At 34.0% G+C, this 16,087-nt stretch overlaps 2 protein-coding genes across 2 annotated transcripts in view; one reads left to right on the forward strand and one right to left on the reverse strand.

Annotated features, from left to right (window-relative positions):
* Positions 1-8,700, reverse strand: part of LOTGIDRAFT_162914 (hypothetical protein) — a gene marked incomplete at both ends in the record, with an annotated part of 17,437 nt that extends 8,737 nt beyond the window's left edge. The window contains one exon of the mRNA XM_009058931.1: positions 8,437-8,700. Coding sequence (XP_009057179.1) covers positions 8,437-8,700 — 264 coding nt within the window. The remainder of the gene's footprint in view (positions 1-8,436) is intronic.
* A 613-nt stretch (positions 8,701-9,313) lies between these two features.
* On the forward strand, positions 9,314-9,862 carry LOTGIDRAFT_162915 (hypothetical protein; the record flags this gene model as incomplete). The annotated part of the gene is made up of 1 exon (XM_009058932.1): positions 9,314-9,862. One exon carries the CDS (start codon positions 9,314-9,316, stop codon positions 9,860-9,862), a length of 549 nt encoding a protein of 182 aa, XP_009057180.1.
* Between the last annotated feature and the right edge of the window lie 6,225 nt (positions 9,863-16,087).

A 16,087-nucleotide genomic window follows, 5' to 3' on the forward strand; every position in this document is an offset into this window, starting at 1 on the left:
TTCCCCTAGCCACCTCATCCTTCAGACGCAATACATGATAAATACATATCGAACATAATGAAACTAGCCCATATTTGTAATACGTATTACTCTATTTACGAGACGTGAAACCTTTGGTCTCGTCAATCGGCTGAGTCAAATATTGAATGACCGTACATTGTTCGAATCTAATTTTAACCCCACGAAATATTGGTCTAGCACCAGGAATTCTTAACGATAATTGGTCACCATGATATAACAATCGTAAAAGCGGCGACATGTTTCCACCAAATAAGATTTTTAATGCCACTTTTTATAGAATTGGTTGGTCTCTCAAAATCCATCCAATAGGACCAATCGCATCTTTTCTGTTTGAGTTTTCAGTGTGGAAGGTGATGAATTTCTGACTAGATAAAACCAAGTACTAATTTCAAAACGAAACCAGAAAATCCAAAACAACATAATTGCAATATATTGGTTCTAGCTAATGAAATTTTCTCATGATGAAGTATATCAATCATAAATGAGTAATTATTTCATAATGAAAGGTTACTCAAAACAACGGTGACCAAATTAACTTGTGAATAAATCACTGTGAACTATATTACTTTGAGGCATATTATTGTGACTAATTTAACCTCTGACCCATCTGGAATATATTTTACCGATTACGTTGCAAATCGGAACAATGATACAAGACAAGATCAATATCTATATTTTAAACATTGTTTATATACAGAATCACTCATTTCTTTTTAACAAATATATATTCAGGAGCTTATATTAGCATAAATTGGCGTTTTGCTTTTTCTTAGTAATGGCGGAAACAGATGATGCGGAAGTGACCGACCAAAGATGCCCGGATGAGCTTATATTTTAAAATTCGCCATCTTTAATGTTGTTAACAAATATTTGAACCAAATTGCTATATGAAAATTGTTTAAAAAGTATAGCGCACAATGGCGGTTTATTGTCACGTAGAACAATTATCTCCTGGCTATATTTGACAAACGGATAGGACAAACTGATTATTATTTTACGTTATGCTAACAAACCTTTCCATTGTAATCAAAATGTTTTTACCCCCTTTCCTTTCTTTTGATACTAAAATTTAAATGAAAACAAACTTCAATACATTCATGACATACTGTAGCGTTTTAGAGCGCAGGTAGAAATGTCATATTTATGTTTTTACAGCATTGAAATTACTATTTTTAACTTCCTAAATTTAACATGAAATCACATATAACTAGAGCTACACGTGACACAGAGTAGGACTTTGGTGCTGTAGCAAATTGCAAGAGAAAAAAATATCAATCTTCTGGGTTAGTTAGGTCACGTGCCAGAACAGTCTAAATTAGCGACATTTTCTGTGTTTAGATGGCTGTGAAAACGGAAGTAGACGTCAGACACAAGAAATGAAAGAATCAGCGAATAGCCAAAGTCAATGACTTTTGACCTTGTATCGGGGAAGGTCAACAAAAGTCAAGGTCGCGAGATATAACTCAAATTTTCAAAATGCAAAGGGCTACAAAACCGGAAGCTTACATCGAAAATCAAATATGAAAGCATATAAATAGATAACCATGGTCGATGACCTTTGACCCTACAAAAATCAAGGTCAACAAAGGTCAATGTCAAAAATTAAAATTATGGTTATTCTAAATCCCGTTCTTGTTTTGAACTATAAAGCAGACACAACTGACCTTTTAACACAACCTGGCCAAATGAATGAGGTAATTGTGTTATGCCCCTGCTCCAGATTTAAACAATTAGCAATTTAACCCGGATGTGCCACGCCCACTTCAACTTTTTTTGTCACAGTATAATGCATATTCAAAATGTCTAGTTGTGTTTCAAATTTTAAGCTTCTCAAGGAAATCTACCATTATTATTGGATCATCTAACCAACTAACTAATCGAATTACCAAAACCAACTCGGTGCCCAAATCCATCACATACAGTCAATCCTGGAGTCATACGACCACGATCCCAAACCTACTACCGTTATTCTTCATGTAGGCCTCAACAACCGTGATCAGCTACCAAAGACCTCCTTTAACCAAGCCCAGAAATTAATCGTTACAGCCAACAAAACCTTCCCAAACTCCAAGATCCTCTTCACATGTATACCAATCTCAAATAAAATCTCGAAGAAAGCACAACAATGATGGAGTCCAGTATCAACAGCGCAACAATCTTACCACCCTACGAAGAAGAATTCGAACCAGTTGATAATCTTCATTGGTCTCCAGAAACAGCAAACAGTATTTATTTGTTTTGGATACACCAGCTTCAAGCATCGAGCAAGTCTTTAAACTAATTACTGGAGATAAAAATACTGAGAGACCACTGCTAGGCCAAACTGTAGTTAACTTAACACCCCTTCAGCATTCAATCTTAGACCGTGGACTTAAATTTATTCCCACACCAAAGATAGCCAACTTGAATTATCTCCGACCATCCATTGAACGATTTCAACGAAATCTAAGCTGCACATATTTTTTTGAAACCACCCCCCACATGGTGCTAGAACAATGTTTATTCCTAAATCCACGTGGACTTCCCCTCAGGCCACGATAGCATTGTTATTAAAAAGAGTGACAAAGGTTCATGTTGTGTCATTCTGAATAGAGAGGATTACGTTTCAGAAGCAGAGAATCAACTGAATAATCCTAAACATTATGCCATTTTACCGAAACCAATTTTCAAAGAAACTGCTAACATGATTAACAATATTCTTCAATAACTAGTTACCTCAAACAGAAACAATATGACTATCTGTCTGCCAAACCTGATGGTCGCAAGAGACATTTGTACACTTTGCCTAAAATCCATAAGAATCCAACCAAGGAGTGGTTTATTTCGAACAAAGTCCCTAAAGGTCACCCGATTATATCTGATTGTTGTAGTGAATCGTATGCAAATAAACTAGATATTAAAGTGTATTTCAAAGAAACTGTTACTCATCAACTCTTGCACAAGAGTACCTTTTCTGGTATAATTAAGTCACAAGTTTTACGATTTCATCGAATTTGCACAAGATCTTCTGATTTCAACCAAGCCTGTACGATTGTTTTCTCAAAACTGAAAGAGCGTGGGTACTCTAAACGATTTTTACGAAACATAAAAAATTCCATCTTAGCACAGGTAGCAGCTAAAAGCAGGCTTTATGCCGAAGTACCTCCAGGTTTAAAAAGTGCTCCATGTTTGTCCAGTAGATGCAAAACATGTCCCTTTATATCGGAAACTCATTATTTTGTAAGCAACTCTACGAATAAAAGGTACCCGATCCAGGAACATCTAACATGTGAACATTCGAATGTAATATATTTAATTTCATGCAAGAAATGTCCCAAACAATATGTAGGAGAAACTAAGAATAATTTACGAACCCGTTTTAATGCTCATAGGCCCGACATCAAATTAAAGAAAGACAAGGCTGTTTCTAATCCTTTCAACCTCGACGACCATTCAATAGACGATCACACCCTAATCCCAATTGAGCGTATAGAAATTGACTTGCCCGAAGTTGAAACTAACAAATTCCGTCAATCTAGGGGAAGCCCATTGGATTGAGACATTGAATACAGCAAGACCTATAGGACTAAATATTCACCATAATATAGGCATAACACCCTTTGTTGACCCGTTCAATACAACCAGCAATCGCGCAAGCAAGATAGTTCATGCCCACTATAAGAGCCTTCAAGAGAAATTCCCCCATGTCTATAAGCAGAAAATGATAGTTGCATATTCAAAAAATAAGAACTTAAATGATAATATTGTTCATAGTAAACTAAAAACAATCAGTACATAACAGATACCATACTTCTGGGCGAGTTAATTTTTTTAATTTCAGATCAGAATCAGAACAGAAGAAAACCCAATATCAAGACCCCTAATCCTAATTTCTAAATAAAGTTTTTGCTCCACCTTAGGTCTGCACATTTGGGAGAATCAAATTTTAAAAAATTACGAATTTTAATTTTGCTTTAAATTCCGCTGGAAGCGCTTAAAGAATTCGAAAATATTAACCCTCTAGGTCAATTAGGTCACGCGCTAGAGCAGTCCAAAGTTGCGAATTTGGCTGATTTTTGGACATCTAAGTCAAATATGAAAGGATCAGCTGATAGTCAAGGTCATGGTTGTCAAAGGTCAAGGTCGTGAAATATGAGCTTTCAAACTTCGAAAAAATTTAACTGGAAATTGCAAAAAAAGCAAAAGGGAAATTAAAAAATAAAAAATCAGCTCCAACAGTTTTTTTTTTTAAAATTTTTATTTTCTTTCATCAAAATCGGAAAAGCTGTTTTCCCGTTTAAACCGAATTTTGTTCACTTTCTTGAACTGTCTTTGATCAAATTTTTTAGATTAATCAGACAAAAAGATTTTTTTTTCTGTGGTAAAAAATTGCAAAATTCGATCGAAAAAGTGAGAGACAAATTTTCGAATTTCGAATTTTTTAAAATGCTCTCATATCAGAAATTACATGTAGATTTCAGAAATGAAAAGCCGAAGAAAATCGATCCACAAAAGCGACTTTTAGGGTCGTTTTTCTACATGTTTTTCTGCACATGTTAAACTGTGGCACTTACGGTTTTACAAAAATGTTCCAATTTATAGTTATGCAATACGTTACCACTACAGAAGGTCTAGGAATGTTGAATGGTTGCTGCAACTACTGCAGTCTAAGCACAGGAAGGTGTGTAAATTTCGAAAAAAAAGAATTGACATTTAGATCACAAACTGGGACTTTGCACGTCTATGTTCAAACCATTGTCTGATTTGACAGGCTTTTCATAATCACATTGATAGGGATATATACTTGCAAAAGACGTATATATACGTACATCGCGGAAATGAAGATAATTTAATTCTACCAATTAATACTATAGCAGATTTTCATTTTCTTAAAAAGTAATTTATCATATTTGCAATTTGTGTCCAGAACTAAGTATTAATATCATTTTCATACATTTGGCATGTAGAATATATTTTGGTGTGATATTGAACCTTTCGTTAAAAAGTTGTGTTATATAAAAACAATATGCCTGATATCAATCAGTCGTCTGCTGATGTAAAATATTAATTAACAGTTATCATAGAAACATCTGTTCAAAGGGAGACTTTGAAATTTACTATAAATCAGTTTTCAAATTCAGCATTCAACAGTATATCAACAAGTCTCGATATTGATACGTAAGAATGAAAAACTTCTTTTGTTCCGTATTGTTTTTCTCCGTAATAACTCTTATAGATGCCGGTAAATATTCTTATTTATTATTTAAAAGTTCTACTCTACTTTGAATTTAAGGTCAAATTTTATAGATCTGGATGTAATTTTAGTTAGCTTTATAATTGTTGTAAGAGGCCGAGTCACAAGAAATCCGGCTTACTCGAATGTCTTTCGATTTAACTTGCGTTACTATCACGACGTTTACTGGCCTATACAAATATTCAGATATCTTTAGCTGTAGATAGTTAACATGTAAATTTTGAGACAAACAATCAATTGTCGAGTTAATATGAGTCATCGAGTCGGAAGTACCTAATGGAAACAAAAAATATTAAAATTTAAATTACAGATTGCTTGACTTATCCTAATATAACTAACTCTGAGCTCAATACAGACTGTGGAAATGTAGAGATGGAATGTAAAGAAGGTTTTAAGATGGTACAAGAGCTGGAATAAATTGAAGGAGAATGGATATATCAAACACCAATTTGTACAGGTAAGATAATTACTTCAAATACTTCAGTTACACATACGAGCTTTGTGGACTCACTTAAAGGGATACCAAGTTGACAAACCAAATCGCTAAGTGATGAGTGTATTAGCCTTTCTTCTATTGAGATGCTTGTAATAATACATACAAAGTTCAAATTTAACAACTTCCCTAAATATATTTAAGAGCTTGATATTTTTAGCCTTGCTTTTAGACCATAGAGATCGCTAGTAGCTAAAATGTTCGAAAAAAGATCGGCAATTTTTTCGGTTTGTTTCGTAAGCTACAAGAAGACAAAAGAGATCTATTTAAATATGTGGCACGACTTCAACATGGACGCATACGCCAACATGCTCTCCAAGGAAAATTTTTATATTCGTAAATCTCGCTAGTGTAACACAATGTATTATTAGGGTTGACTAGCAATGAGTGTCAGAACAGGTAACGAATAGAATATTTAAAGAGTCAATTAACACCTCGGCTACTTGAAATGAAATATCTGTTGTCATTGCTAATGTAGCATCTTCATCTAAGGGTAGTATATTAGATAATACTACGTAGCCTTTTAACACCTTTAGTCCTTGACAATAATACCTCTTTGTTCTGAGTCTACCTAACTAATTAAGCTTATACTTATGAAGTATTATAAAAGATTATGCATTGTGTTCCTGTGTCAACAAATGTCAACATTCTCATGGTCAGTCCCTTGACCAATCAACGCCCTTCTTGCATTAGCTTTATCCAATCAGGTCTCAAGGATATGGACGCTTAGGTTTCAACCAATCAGAATATAGTTCATATCTTTGAGCCTGACAAAAAGGAATAGGACCTGATTTCTAGAAGGAAGAGAGACCTAGGCGAGATCTAGGTATAACTCTAGTTAAAGGGTCATGTAGTTTGGGAGTCCAGTTTCTCGCTCCCACTGGGCCCCTGCCCTTTTGGTCTCGGGATGATAGATGTTCCTGTATTTTACCTGTATTGATGTTCCTGTATTTTACCTGTATTGATGTTCCTGTATTTTACCCGTATTGATGTTCCTGTATTTTACCCGTATTGATGTTAAAACTAGGTTTCCAATCTATCCACTCCTAGTGGGAGGTGTCTCAAATGCACGAACTGGATAATTGCCAGATTTTATACATCATTATTCTAAATATGATAAGTTGATAACGTTTAACCGACCTAGAAACTCACCATATCAACAAGTCAAACACCTCTCATATCCTAAGCAGGTATTCAATATATTGAAGCAGCATGACTCTACAGGTACGAGTAACTGGGCTACTAAAATAAATACTATTGTTTTCACTGGGTTTTGGCTGTTAACATAAGTTAGGAGTCCTACTGAACTTCTTATATTACTTTTAATCAGAAAAGAAACATAACTAAATTCAGGTTAAACCAGTTTCCTTTGGCTAAGAACCTATTTAATAAGAAACAATGTAAAGACTCTAAATGTTTGTTTTGTGTCTCTGAAAGTGAGGATATGGTCAATTTCATGTTGATTTGTGATAAACTAGAAGCCACAAGAAAAATGTACATTCCAAAAAATTACCTGGATAAGAGAGTTTTAGGAACATTATTTGTAATGTAACAAATTGTAATCTCTTAAGCTCAAACTGAAGATATATTGACCAATCTTTGGAGGTAAGAAACAACCAGAAGTAGAATTACATAAAGAATATACACATTATATGTATTAATATAAATATTATACTATGTGATAAACAGTAGTTATAACTAAATTACTATATTGAAATGTTGAATGTGTGTATTCATGTTGAAGATAATATTAGGAACAAACCAGTGTGATAATTGTAACTAATTTATTTTGGCTCCGGCCGACAAAATAAAGAAATATCATATTTATCATATTTCATAATTCTTGATTTTAATATCAGATGTGCAAAAATTTCAATCTTTGTTCACTAATCGCAGGTCAACGACACAGAGGCACCAAGGGCTAGATGTTCCAAACGATCCAAAAATATATCAGAAGTGAACCTAGAATAGGAGGTTTATCAGGCTATGAATTTACTTCATATTTCATTTTACAGCTGTAGATTGTGGATCTCCTCCACAAGGAATTTCATCATTATTATATTTACTATTTAATTATAGTCTCGCCATGATTGCAATCGATAGTCTTGTTGGACTTTATATATTGTTAAATATGCTCTATAAACATATATAGGACTCACTGCACTAAAACCTTTTATACAAATAAAACATTTTATGCAAATGATTGTATGAATGTAGTCGAGGCTATTTATTCCAGGCTATTTTAAGAAATCTTCTTTTTCTCTCCCTTTTGGGGTTTTTGAATGCCTTTTTTGGGGGGGGGGGGGGGGGGTAATTTTTGGTCTACTCTTGGAAGTTGATGTCTGAAATTGCATTATCTTTAAGATTTGGTGAGATGATAAGTGACCTAAAGGCGGAAGGCTAATTCTAAAAATAGTCGTTTTGTGAAGTGCCAAACTCTAGCGGATGAGTATAACCGGTAGTAGTCTACTTTCAACTTAAGTAGCTCAAAATTTTCATGGTCATTATATGTTGAATGTTTTAGGAGACATTGAGTATTGGTCAGGGTTTCATTCGACATATTTGAAAGTTTTCAACGAGATTTCTGGATAAAGTTGTAGAAGGTTGAATTTCATGTTTTAACATGGAAAGAGATGGCAAATGAATTAGTGGAGTTCATATTGTTCAGTTTTCTCATTTACACACTTACAAAGCCAGACTCATCATTATATTCTACTTCTATTTCAGAGGATAAAGATTGTAGATCTAAACCACTTGATGTAGCTTTTGTTGTGGATGGATCATTCGCAGTTAGTTCTGATGATTTCAACACGATGATAAACGAAATAGCAAATTTCGTATAAGAAACGTTAGTTGTTGGTCCGACGACAGTAAATGTAGGTGCTGTAGTTTTTAGTGGTAATTTTAGATCTATTACTTTGTCAAGCGACTCGTTTACAATTTCAAACGACATCCGTGATCTAATGAGGCGAAGTGGCAATACTGATATCCCACGTGGTATAACTGCAGCCGCGGATGATATTTTTTTCAGCGAAGGTCGAGGAGGTACAATTCCGAGAGTTATCATAGTCCTGACTGGCGGATAATCGACTACTGATCCTCAGCCTGCGACAGATTTTGCCAAAAACTCCGGGTTTGATATCTTTACCATAGGAATTGGCCAAAGTGTCGATAAGGCTGAGCTGAGAGAAATTGCTTCCGATCCTTCTGAAGCTATATTTGTAGAAGCGGTTGATGATATTTTTGATGCACTTCAAGATCTAGTTAACGATCTCTGTTAATGACGTATATTCAGTATATATATATGTATTTCTATTGTTTTAATGACAATAAATTATAATGCAGTTTTGTCGTGTTGTTAATATTTTAGCACCTGTGGGTCAGGGTACATGATGTTTATTAAACAGAGAGCTTACTGGTATACGCTTTGCTTCACCTCTCCAAAACCTCCACATGTCAGAAACCTTGAATGGTCTGATAGAACAGTATCATACATTTACTCGATTTCGTCGTTTTCAATCCATGTTTGTTCTCTTTTCGGCTAAAGTAAGGATGTAATAGCCCGGATGAGAAAAACTTGGCTACAGTGTGTAAGTAAAGATTCCTGTAAGGATGTAATAGCTCGGATGAGAAAAACTTGGCTACAGTGTGTAAGTAAAGATTCCTGTAAGGATGTAATAGCCCGGATGAGAAAAACTTGGCTACAGTGTGTAAGTAAAGATTCCTGTAAGGATGTAATAGCTCGGATGAGAAAAACTTGGCTACAGTGTATAAGTAAAGATTCCTGTAAGCGTGTACTAGCTCGGATGAGAAAAACTTGGCTACAGTGTATAAGTAAAGATTCCTGTAAGCGTGTACTAGCTCGGATGAGAATAACTTGGCTACAGTGTATAAGTAAAGATTCCTGTAAGCGTGTACTAGCTCGGATGAGAAAAACTTGGCTACAGTGTGTAAGTAAAGATTCCTGTAAGCGTGTACTAGCTCGGATGAGATTCCTGATTAACGCTGGTTGCGCCAAAGTATATTTTCAGTTTGATGAATCTGTAACGAATAGAGATAGGGAAAAAAGGAAAGTTTTTAACTTCTCCAAACATCTGAGCGTCAGGGAGTTGTAGGGAGTCCAGTTTGATTTGGAACCACAAAGTGTTAAAATTCGTCCAAGGTAATGAGCAAGTTACCGACTGTAAAGTAATTTATTCATGTCAGGAGCCTCTAACATCAGCAACAGTTATCCTAAGATGCGAAGTAAATTAACATCCATATAATTATAATTACACTTACCATACCAACCAACAATACAATATTGATACCATACCGAGTTTAAAGGATGTAAAGAGGTTTTCAGTATCAGGGATACTGATACCATCAATTTGGACCATTCCAATTTTGATTCAGACGTCTGTGGTTCCAGCAGTTCTACAAAAAATGCAAAAAATAAGTATTTGATGACGTTACTAATCGCAAAACAGGCATATATCATAAGACCCTTTGCGATTAGTAACGTCATCAAACACTTAGTTTTAGTGGAATTGCAGGAACCATAGAAGTCTGACTCGTAGCAGCTGAATTATCAATCATAAGAGGGTAGGTATAATGAATAATAATAATAATAATACTTTATTTGACAGGAAAACCAGTTTGATAGAGGCAAATCTTCCCTGGTATCCTCCTAAACTATACATACAACAATTATAAAATACACACAAATTGAAAATATACATAAAAAAGTTATAAACAACATACAAAAATTATAAAATATACACATACAAAAATTATACACGACACACATACAAAATGATGTTACGCATACTATTATATATACACAATACAAGACAATGATGAAAAGGGAAATAATCATTAACGTGACGGGGGCGCTGTAAGTAGCTCTGCCCTCAGCCTCATTTCAAAAATAGCAAGTGATGAAGATGATTCAATTGTTTGAGGTAATGAATTCCACAGAAGACTTGCTGTGTATTGAAAGGTTCGTTTCATTGCTTCCAATTTACATTAAGGTAAATGAAGATCTTGATTGGTTTGCGAGCGAAGGCAGAGATTGGTTGAGAAAATAAGTGATTTTTTAGGGAAAAAAAATTTCAAATTTCATTCATGATTTTGTATGCCGGTACCCCAGTGTTAAGTTTCAAACGTTGATAGATTGTGAGCCAATTAAGAGTGTGAAACAAGTCTGCCGATCTCGCGTCTAGGATACTTCGCGCTGCTCGTTTCTGGATTTTATACAAGACTTCTTCCAGGCTACCATGGGACGCATTACCCCAAACAATACTGCAATAATTCATGACAGATAAGATATAACTATTGTAAAATAACATAATTTCGTAATGTGTTTCACAGAGTCTAAGTGTTCATCCACAGTTATTCCAAGAAGTACCGTGTCATGTACATTTTCAATAAGTTCATTTTTCAGTCTAAGAGAAAGAGATGTCACGTTTAGAATTATTTCTAATGAGTATAGATTTAGTTTTTATAGTATTGAGCACTAGTCTATTTTCATTACACCAAGCATTATTTATTAAATCAACGTCAGTAATAGATTTTTTAACATTGAGAAATAGGAGAGGCCCCAAAATTGAACCCTGCGGTACAAATCATTTAACAATAGTCTGGTCGGAAATGATATTACCAAAACTTTTTGATATCCGTTTGCCACATAATTTTGAATTAGAATGATAAATGATAAAACTAGTTTATCTAATAATAATTGATGGTCGAGCATGTCAAATACTTTGCTGAAATCAAGGTAAACCACCCCTGTCATATTACTCTTATCGAGATAAGATAGCATGTATAGGTTATTCTAATAATTATTTCATAATGAAAATTGTTATCTGGGCGCTGTTTTTCAAAATATCGTACGACTTACGCCTTTAGACTAAACTTTAGATTGTCTTACGATTACGTGCTTTTCTCACAGACAATCGTAAGTGTCAAGAATAGTCTTACGACAAAAAGTGTGCAAGACTCAAAGTATGAAACTGGGCATATGCAGCAGTCGAAATATTGGGTACAAATACCTAAGAGAGAAAATGGAATTGGACGAAAAATAAATTAATATTTTGGTGACAAATGTTGGATGGATACCTGATGTTGGTGATGGAAGTGTTTTAAAAGAACCGGTAAGAAATGTTGCAAATGATGCTGATTTAGATAGAGTGAGAGTTGTTGCTCGAAACACAATAGAAAGAGTAGGACGCGCAGTTAACCATGTATTCGAAAAATGAGATAATAGTAGTTGAGGTAATTACGTAAATTGGAAGTTATATCATTATTCGGTCTGTTGGAACACAGAAAGGATTCCATAGGATTACCATATAAATTCATCTACAAAGAGAAATCTAATCAAAATTAGAAATAACGAATCTCCAACTTATATACCGGTCCATAGAAGTAGAAACGAGAATATTCAACATGTTGACTAACGATATTGAAATAGCTTTTCTTTGTCGTAACACGGTAGCTAGCATGACTTTAACTGGGGAATCCACTACTTGGCCAATACTGTTAAATCAGCACGATATTTAATGGTTGGTTTCAAGAACTTATCAGACTCTCAGACGAATAACAATAATATCTTTAGAGTGGTAATGAACCCAAATCAAGGTCTTGTAATCCGTAAAGTTCAAGTAAGATTAAATAACGATAATTATCCTAACCAACAATTAATCCATCGACAAAGGATTATAATGAATTGTATAGAAACTATAAAATATGTGTGAATTATTTGGAAATCCACCTCAGTTTGAATTTGTAGATTTTGCTCTTAATCATCCAATCTTCTGTTTTGATCAATCAGCTCACCAAGAAGATCTTTTCAAAACAGGAGTAAATATAGGAATCCATATCGAAAAAACACAGGGAGATATAACCGGTTATTGTTTATAATTGGAAGAAGCAAAACATTTAATTAAAATATCAAATAGAAGAGTGATAAGAATTGAATAAAAAAAACATCCTTACAAATGAAGCCAGAAACTTTACTCAGGAAAATAATAGCAGGTATAGAAACAAATTCACCAACAGTAATAAAATACAATGGTAAAAAGATCAACATATATAAAAAAAACTTATTGATGAATACAAATATTGTAAAGTCAGAGATTGACTTTGAAAGAATTGACGCGAACGCAGGTGGAGTTTTACCTCTCCTACCTTGGAATTGGCGCTGCAACTGGGATTGCTGGTGGTGCTGCTGAGATAGCAAAGGCTGTCAACGCAAAGAAAGCAGCCGTTGCCAAAAACTCTCACGATCGTAGACATAATTTTGGCAATGGAAATGTTAGCGAAAGGTTCAGGAGTAGCAGAAATATAAGGGACAGTAAAAGAATTTAGAAACCAAGAAAACTGTTAAACAGGGATTAAGCAATCTAATAGACAAGATTGACAGAGGAGAAATGAAGTCAAACATAAGGACAATGCTATAGTTTTTAAAAACATACGTTCTGGAGAGGGAATTTTTCTTTCATAGTATGAAGGAGACGGGGTGATTTTTGGAATAAATAAATAAGTTAAAAATGAGAAAGAAATTCAGACATTCAGAAATATTTCCTAGTAACCCAATGCTTATGTGCATTTGCGGAAGTTCGGTTTGTGGAAAAACTCATCTTACTTTTAACATGTTGACAACACCAAACCTTTTAGATTTCGATTCTCTGTATATCTACACAACAACACCAGAGCAATCGTATTATCAATTCCTCAAAGCTTTAGAATATCTACCAAAGAAAGATGTTCAATACATATTTCAATATCATGAAGCTAACGAAGAAATGGAAATAAAAGGTATCATAGAGAATTTCATTTACAAAAAGAATCTATCTGTCAATCCAACTTACATAAACGTGTTTCTTACGAAAAATGTCAATGATTTGTCTAATATTGATAGTAATCGAAAGAAAAAACTTAATAGTCTTTGACGACTGCGTAGCGTAAAAGAGTCAAGCTGTTCAACAAGAATTCTTCACGAAAGGAAGACATCACAACTGTAACTGTATATACCATTCCCAATCCTTTTACAGAATGGATGCTATGTTTATTAGAAAGAACGCTAATTGTTTTTTTATTATTCGAATCAAACGACAAAGACTTATTTCAAATTATTCAGTCAATAAATCACGGGTGATCATGGATATATATTTGTTAATACCAGAAAACCTGCGATCGACATTTGTTGAGTGAGGTGTGTTAAAAAGTCAAATTTTATTTTTTTTAAATGAGTAGTGATTGGAATAATATTTGAAAAAATTAGACAATATATCAAAGCTAAGTATGGAAACCATAAGTTAGAATGATATTGTATTTGACTTTCGGTGCTGAATATTAACCGAATATAATTTCACCATCCCCGTAATCATTTTTTCCTTTTCAGACATCAATCAAGCCTCATTTAATTTATTCCAATTGCTAGATGAAATGTATAAACTATCAGTATCGGTAGAGTATATTTCAGGTTTATAAAATCCATTTATTACATGAATAAAATTATTCATTATTTTTTTACTGTGAGATAATACGAATGACCTCAAATGACGAGGTGTTAGTCGTGTAAATTTACTGTTTGTTGAGTTTATTTCTTTTTCTTCAATTCCTGTTTTAACGATATATTGAGTATCATTAATTTTCTCATAGCTTTTGATATACGAATCAAAGTTAGCCTTTAAAGTTCATACAATCCATAAATGTCTAGTTGTGAATATATCTTTCTGAAAAGAATTACCTAATAATTTCATACAATTACTACCCACAATATTACCTTCTCTTTTACATTGATTTCTTAGATCTCTCAAAAGTAAAATATAATCTCTATAGGGTGGAGTAAAATTGTCTTCATATACTATACCATCTAATATTTTAATAATTATAATAGCTTTCACTATTTCTTGAATATCTTGATATTAAAACGTCTGAACAGAAACAGAAACCATTTCTAAACCCGATTTTAGTGCCAGTTTCCTTTTAACCTTTTTTGTTCGTTTTAGGTTATCGTTAGCTGGTATTGGTTGGAAGAACATGTTTTGGGGATATTCAGACTTTAAGAATAGCGGTTTTGGTCTAAATTTCTGTTCATCTGGTTTAGCACTTTCTGCTTTTGGATATTGACTTATTGCCCCATATTTCGTAAAAACCTCCAAATTCAGTTGACGTTTTAACGGAACTGGTGAGATATCTTTTTCAACGAAGGAAATGAAATGAAATGAATGGAGTTTTACGTCCTACTTTTCTGAAATTTGAACGAAGGTAGAAGTTTGTTAAGTATAATTTCTGTAGTGGGCGTAAACCCCACCTGACTTGACAGACTGTCTTTATTCCCAGCTGTGTTTAAAACCAACAGTTTCAATGATGTAGGAAATTTTATTTTAGAAACTATTTATCAGTATATCAAGAATTCGTCATTTTATATTTTATATGCACATGTTGAGTTTAATTTTATTGATTATGATTTCTTCTTTCTATTTACAATAATCTATATCTGACAATAAAGTAAAATAACACATCCTACATGCAATATGTTTAAATAAAAAAAGAAACGTAAGCTATTCTGAAATATTCCTGTAAATAAACCCACCTGTACAAATCTAATTCAATTACAGATGTAAATATTTTTGTTTCGTGATTCTCCACGGAGGAATACCATCATAGGATTGTATCTTCGGTTCACTTGTGACAATAATTTGTATTTTTCAGAGAAAATCGTTATTTACAATCTTTGATTGGTTAGTGAAAATAATCATTTAAATCTCGATACAAATTGATTGAACATTAGCCGAAAGAGAATCAGATTATGGTTTGTGAATATCAACCCAGAAAAGAAGCACAAAATATCTACATCAGTTTAACATTGAAATAAACGTCTTCAGCAACGAGGGACTACAGTTGGGCGACATTATTGCAGGGGCGGGGATAGTAGTAGGGAGTGCTCTTATTACCGTATTGGTCGAAAGAAACAGAATGGTTTCAGAATCGATAAGATGCATTGTTGTAACTTGAGCCCATAGCTACTTGTTAATAAGTTATTGTTTCCTAACGTCACAATCGTTATATTACTCTACTGGCGGTGAGAATACTTAAATGAGTTTTGCACTATGTTTTGTATGTGTAACGTTTCGCGCACTCGGATGTTAGGAAGATTTACTCATGTCTGATATAACCAGGAGAGAAAGCCATCTCAACCCGGCAAATCCAGTGCCAACGAATCCAGTGGGAGCTCATGCTCTAGATCTTATTGATTTCGTGGAAGCAGACCAATTGAAGATCAACACCATGGTTCCAAGAGAAGTACAGCAACCGGTTACGTCAAAAGGCATTGTTTGAAGGAACCCCCCCCC

This window comes from Lottia gigantea (assembly GCF_000327385.1).
Source record: "Lottia gigantea unplaced genomic scaffold LOTGIsca_36, whole genome shotgun sequence".
Taxonomy (NCBI): Eukaryota; Metazoa; Mollusca; class Gastropoda; family Lottiidae; genus Lottia; species Lottia gigantea.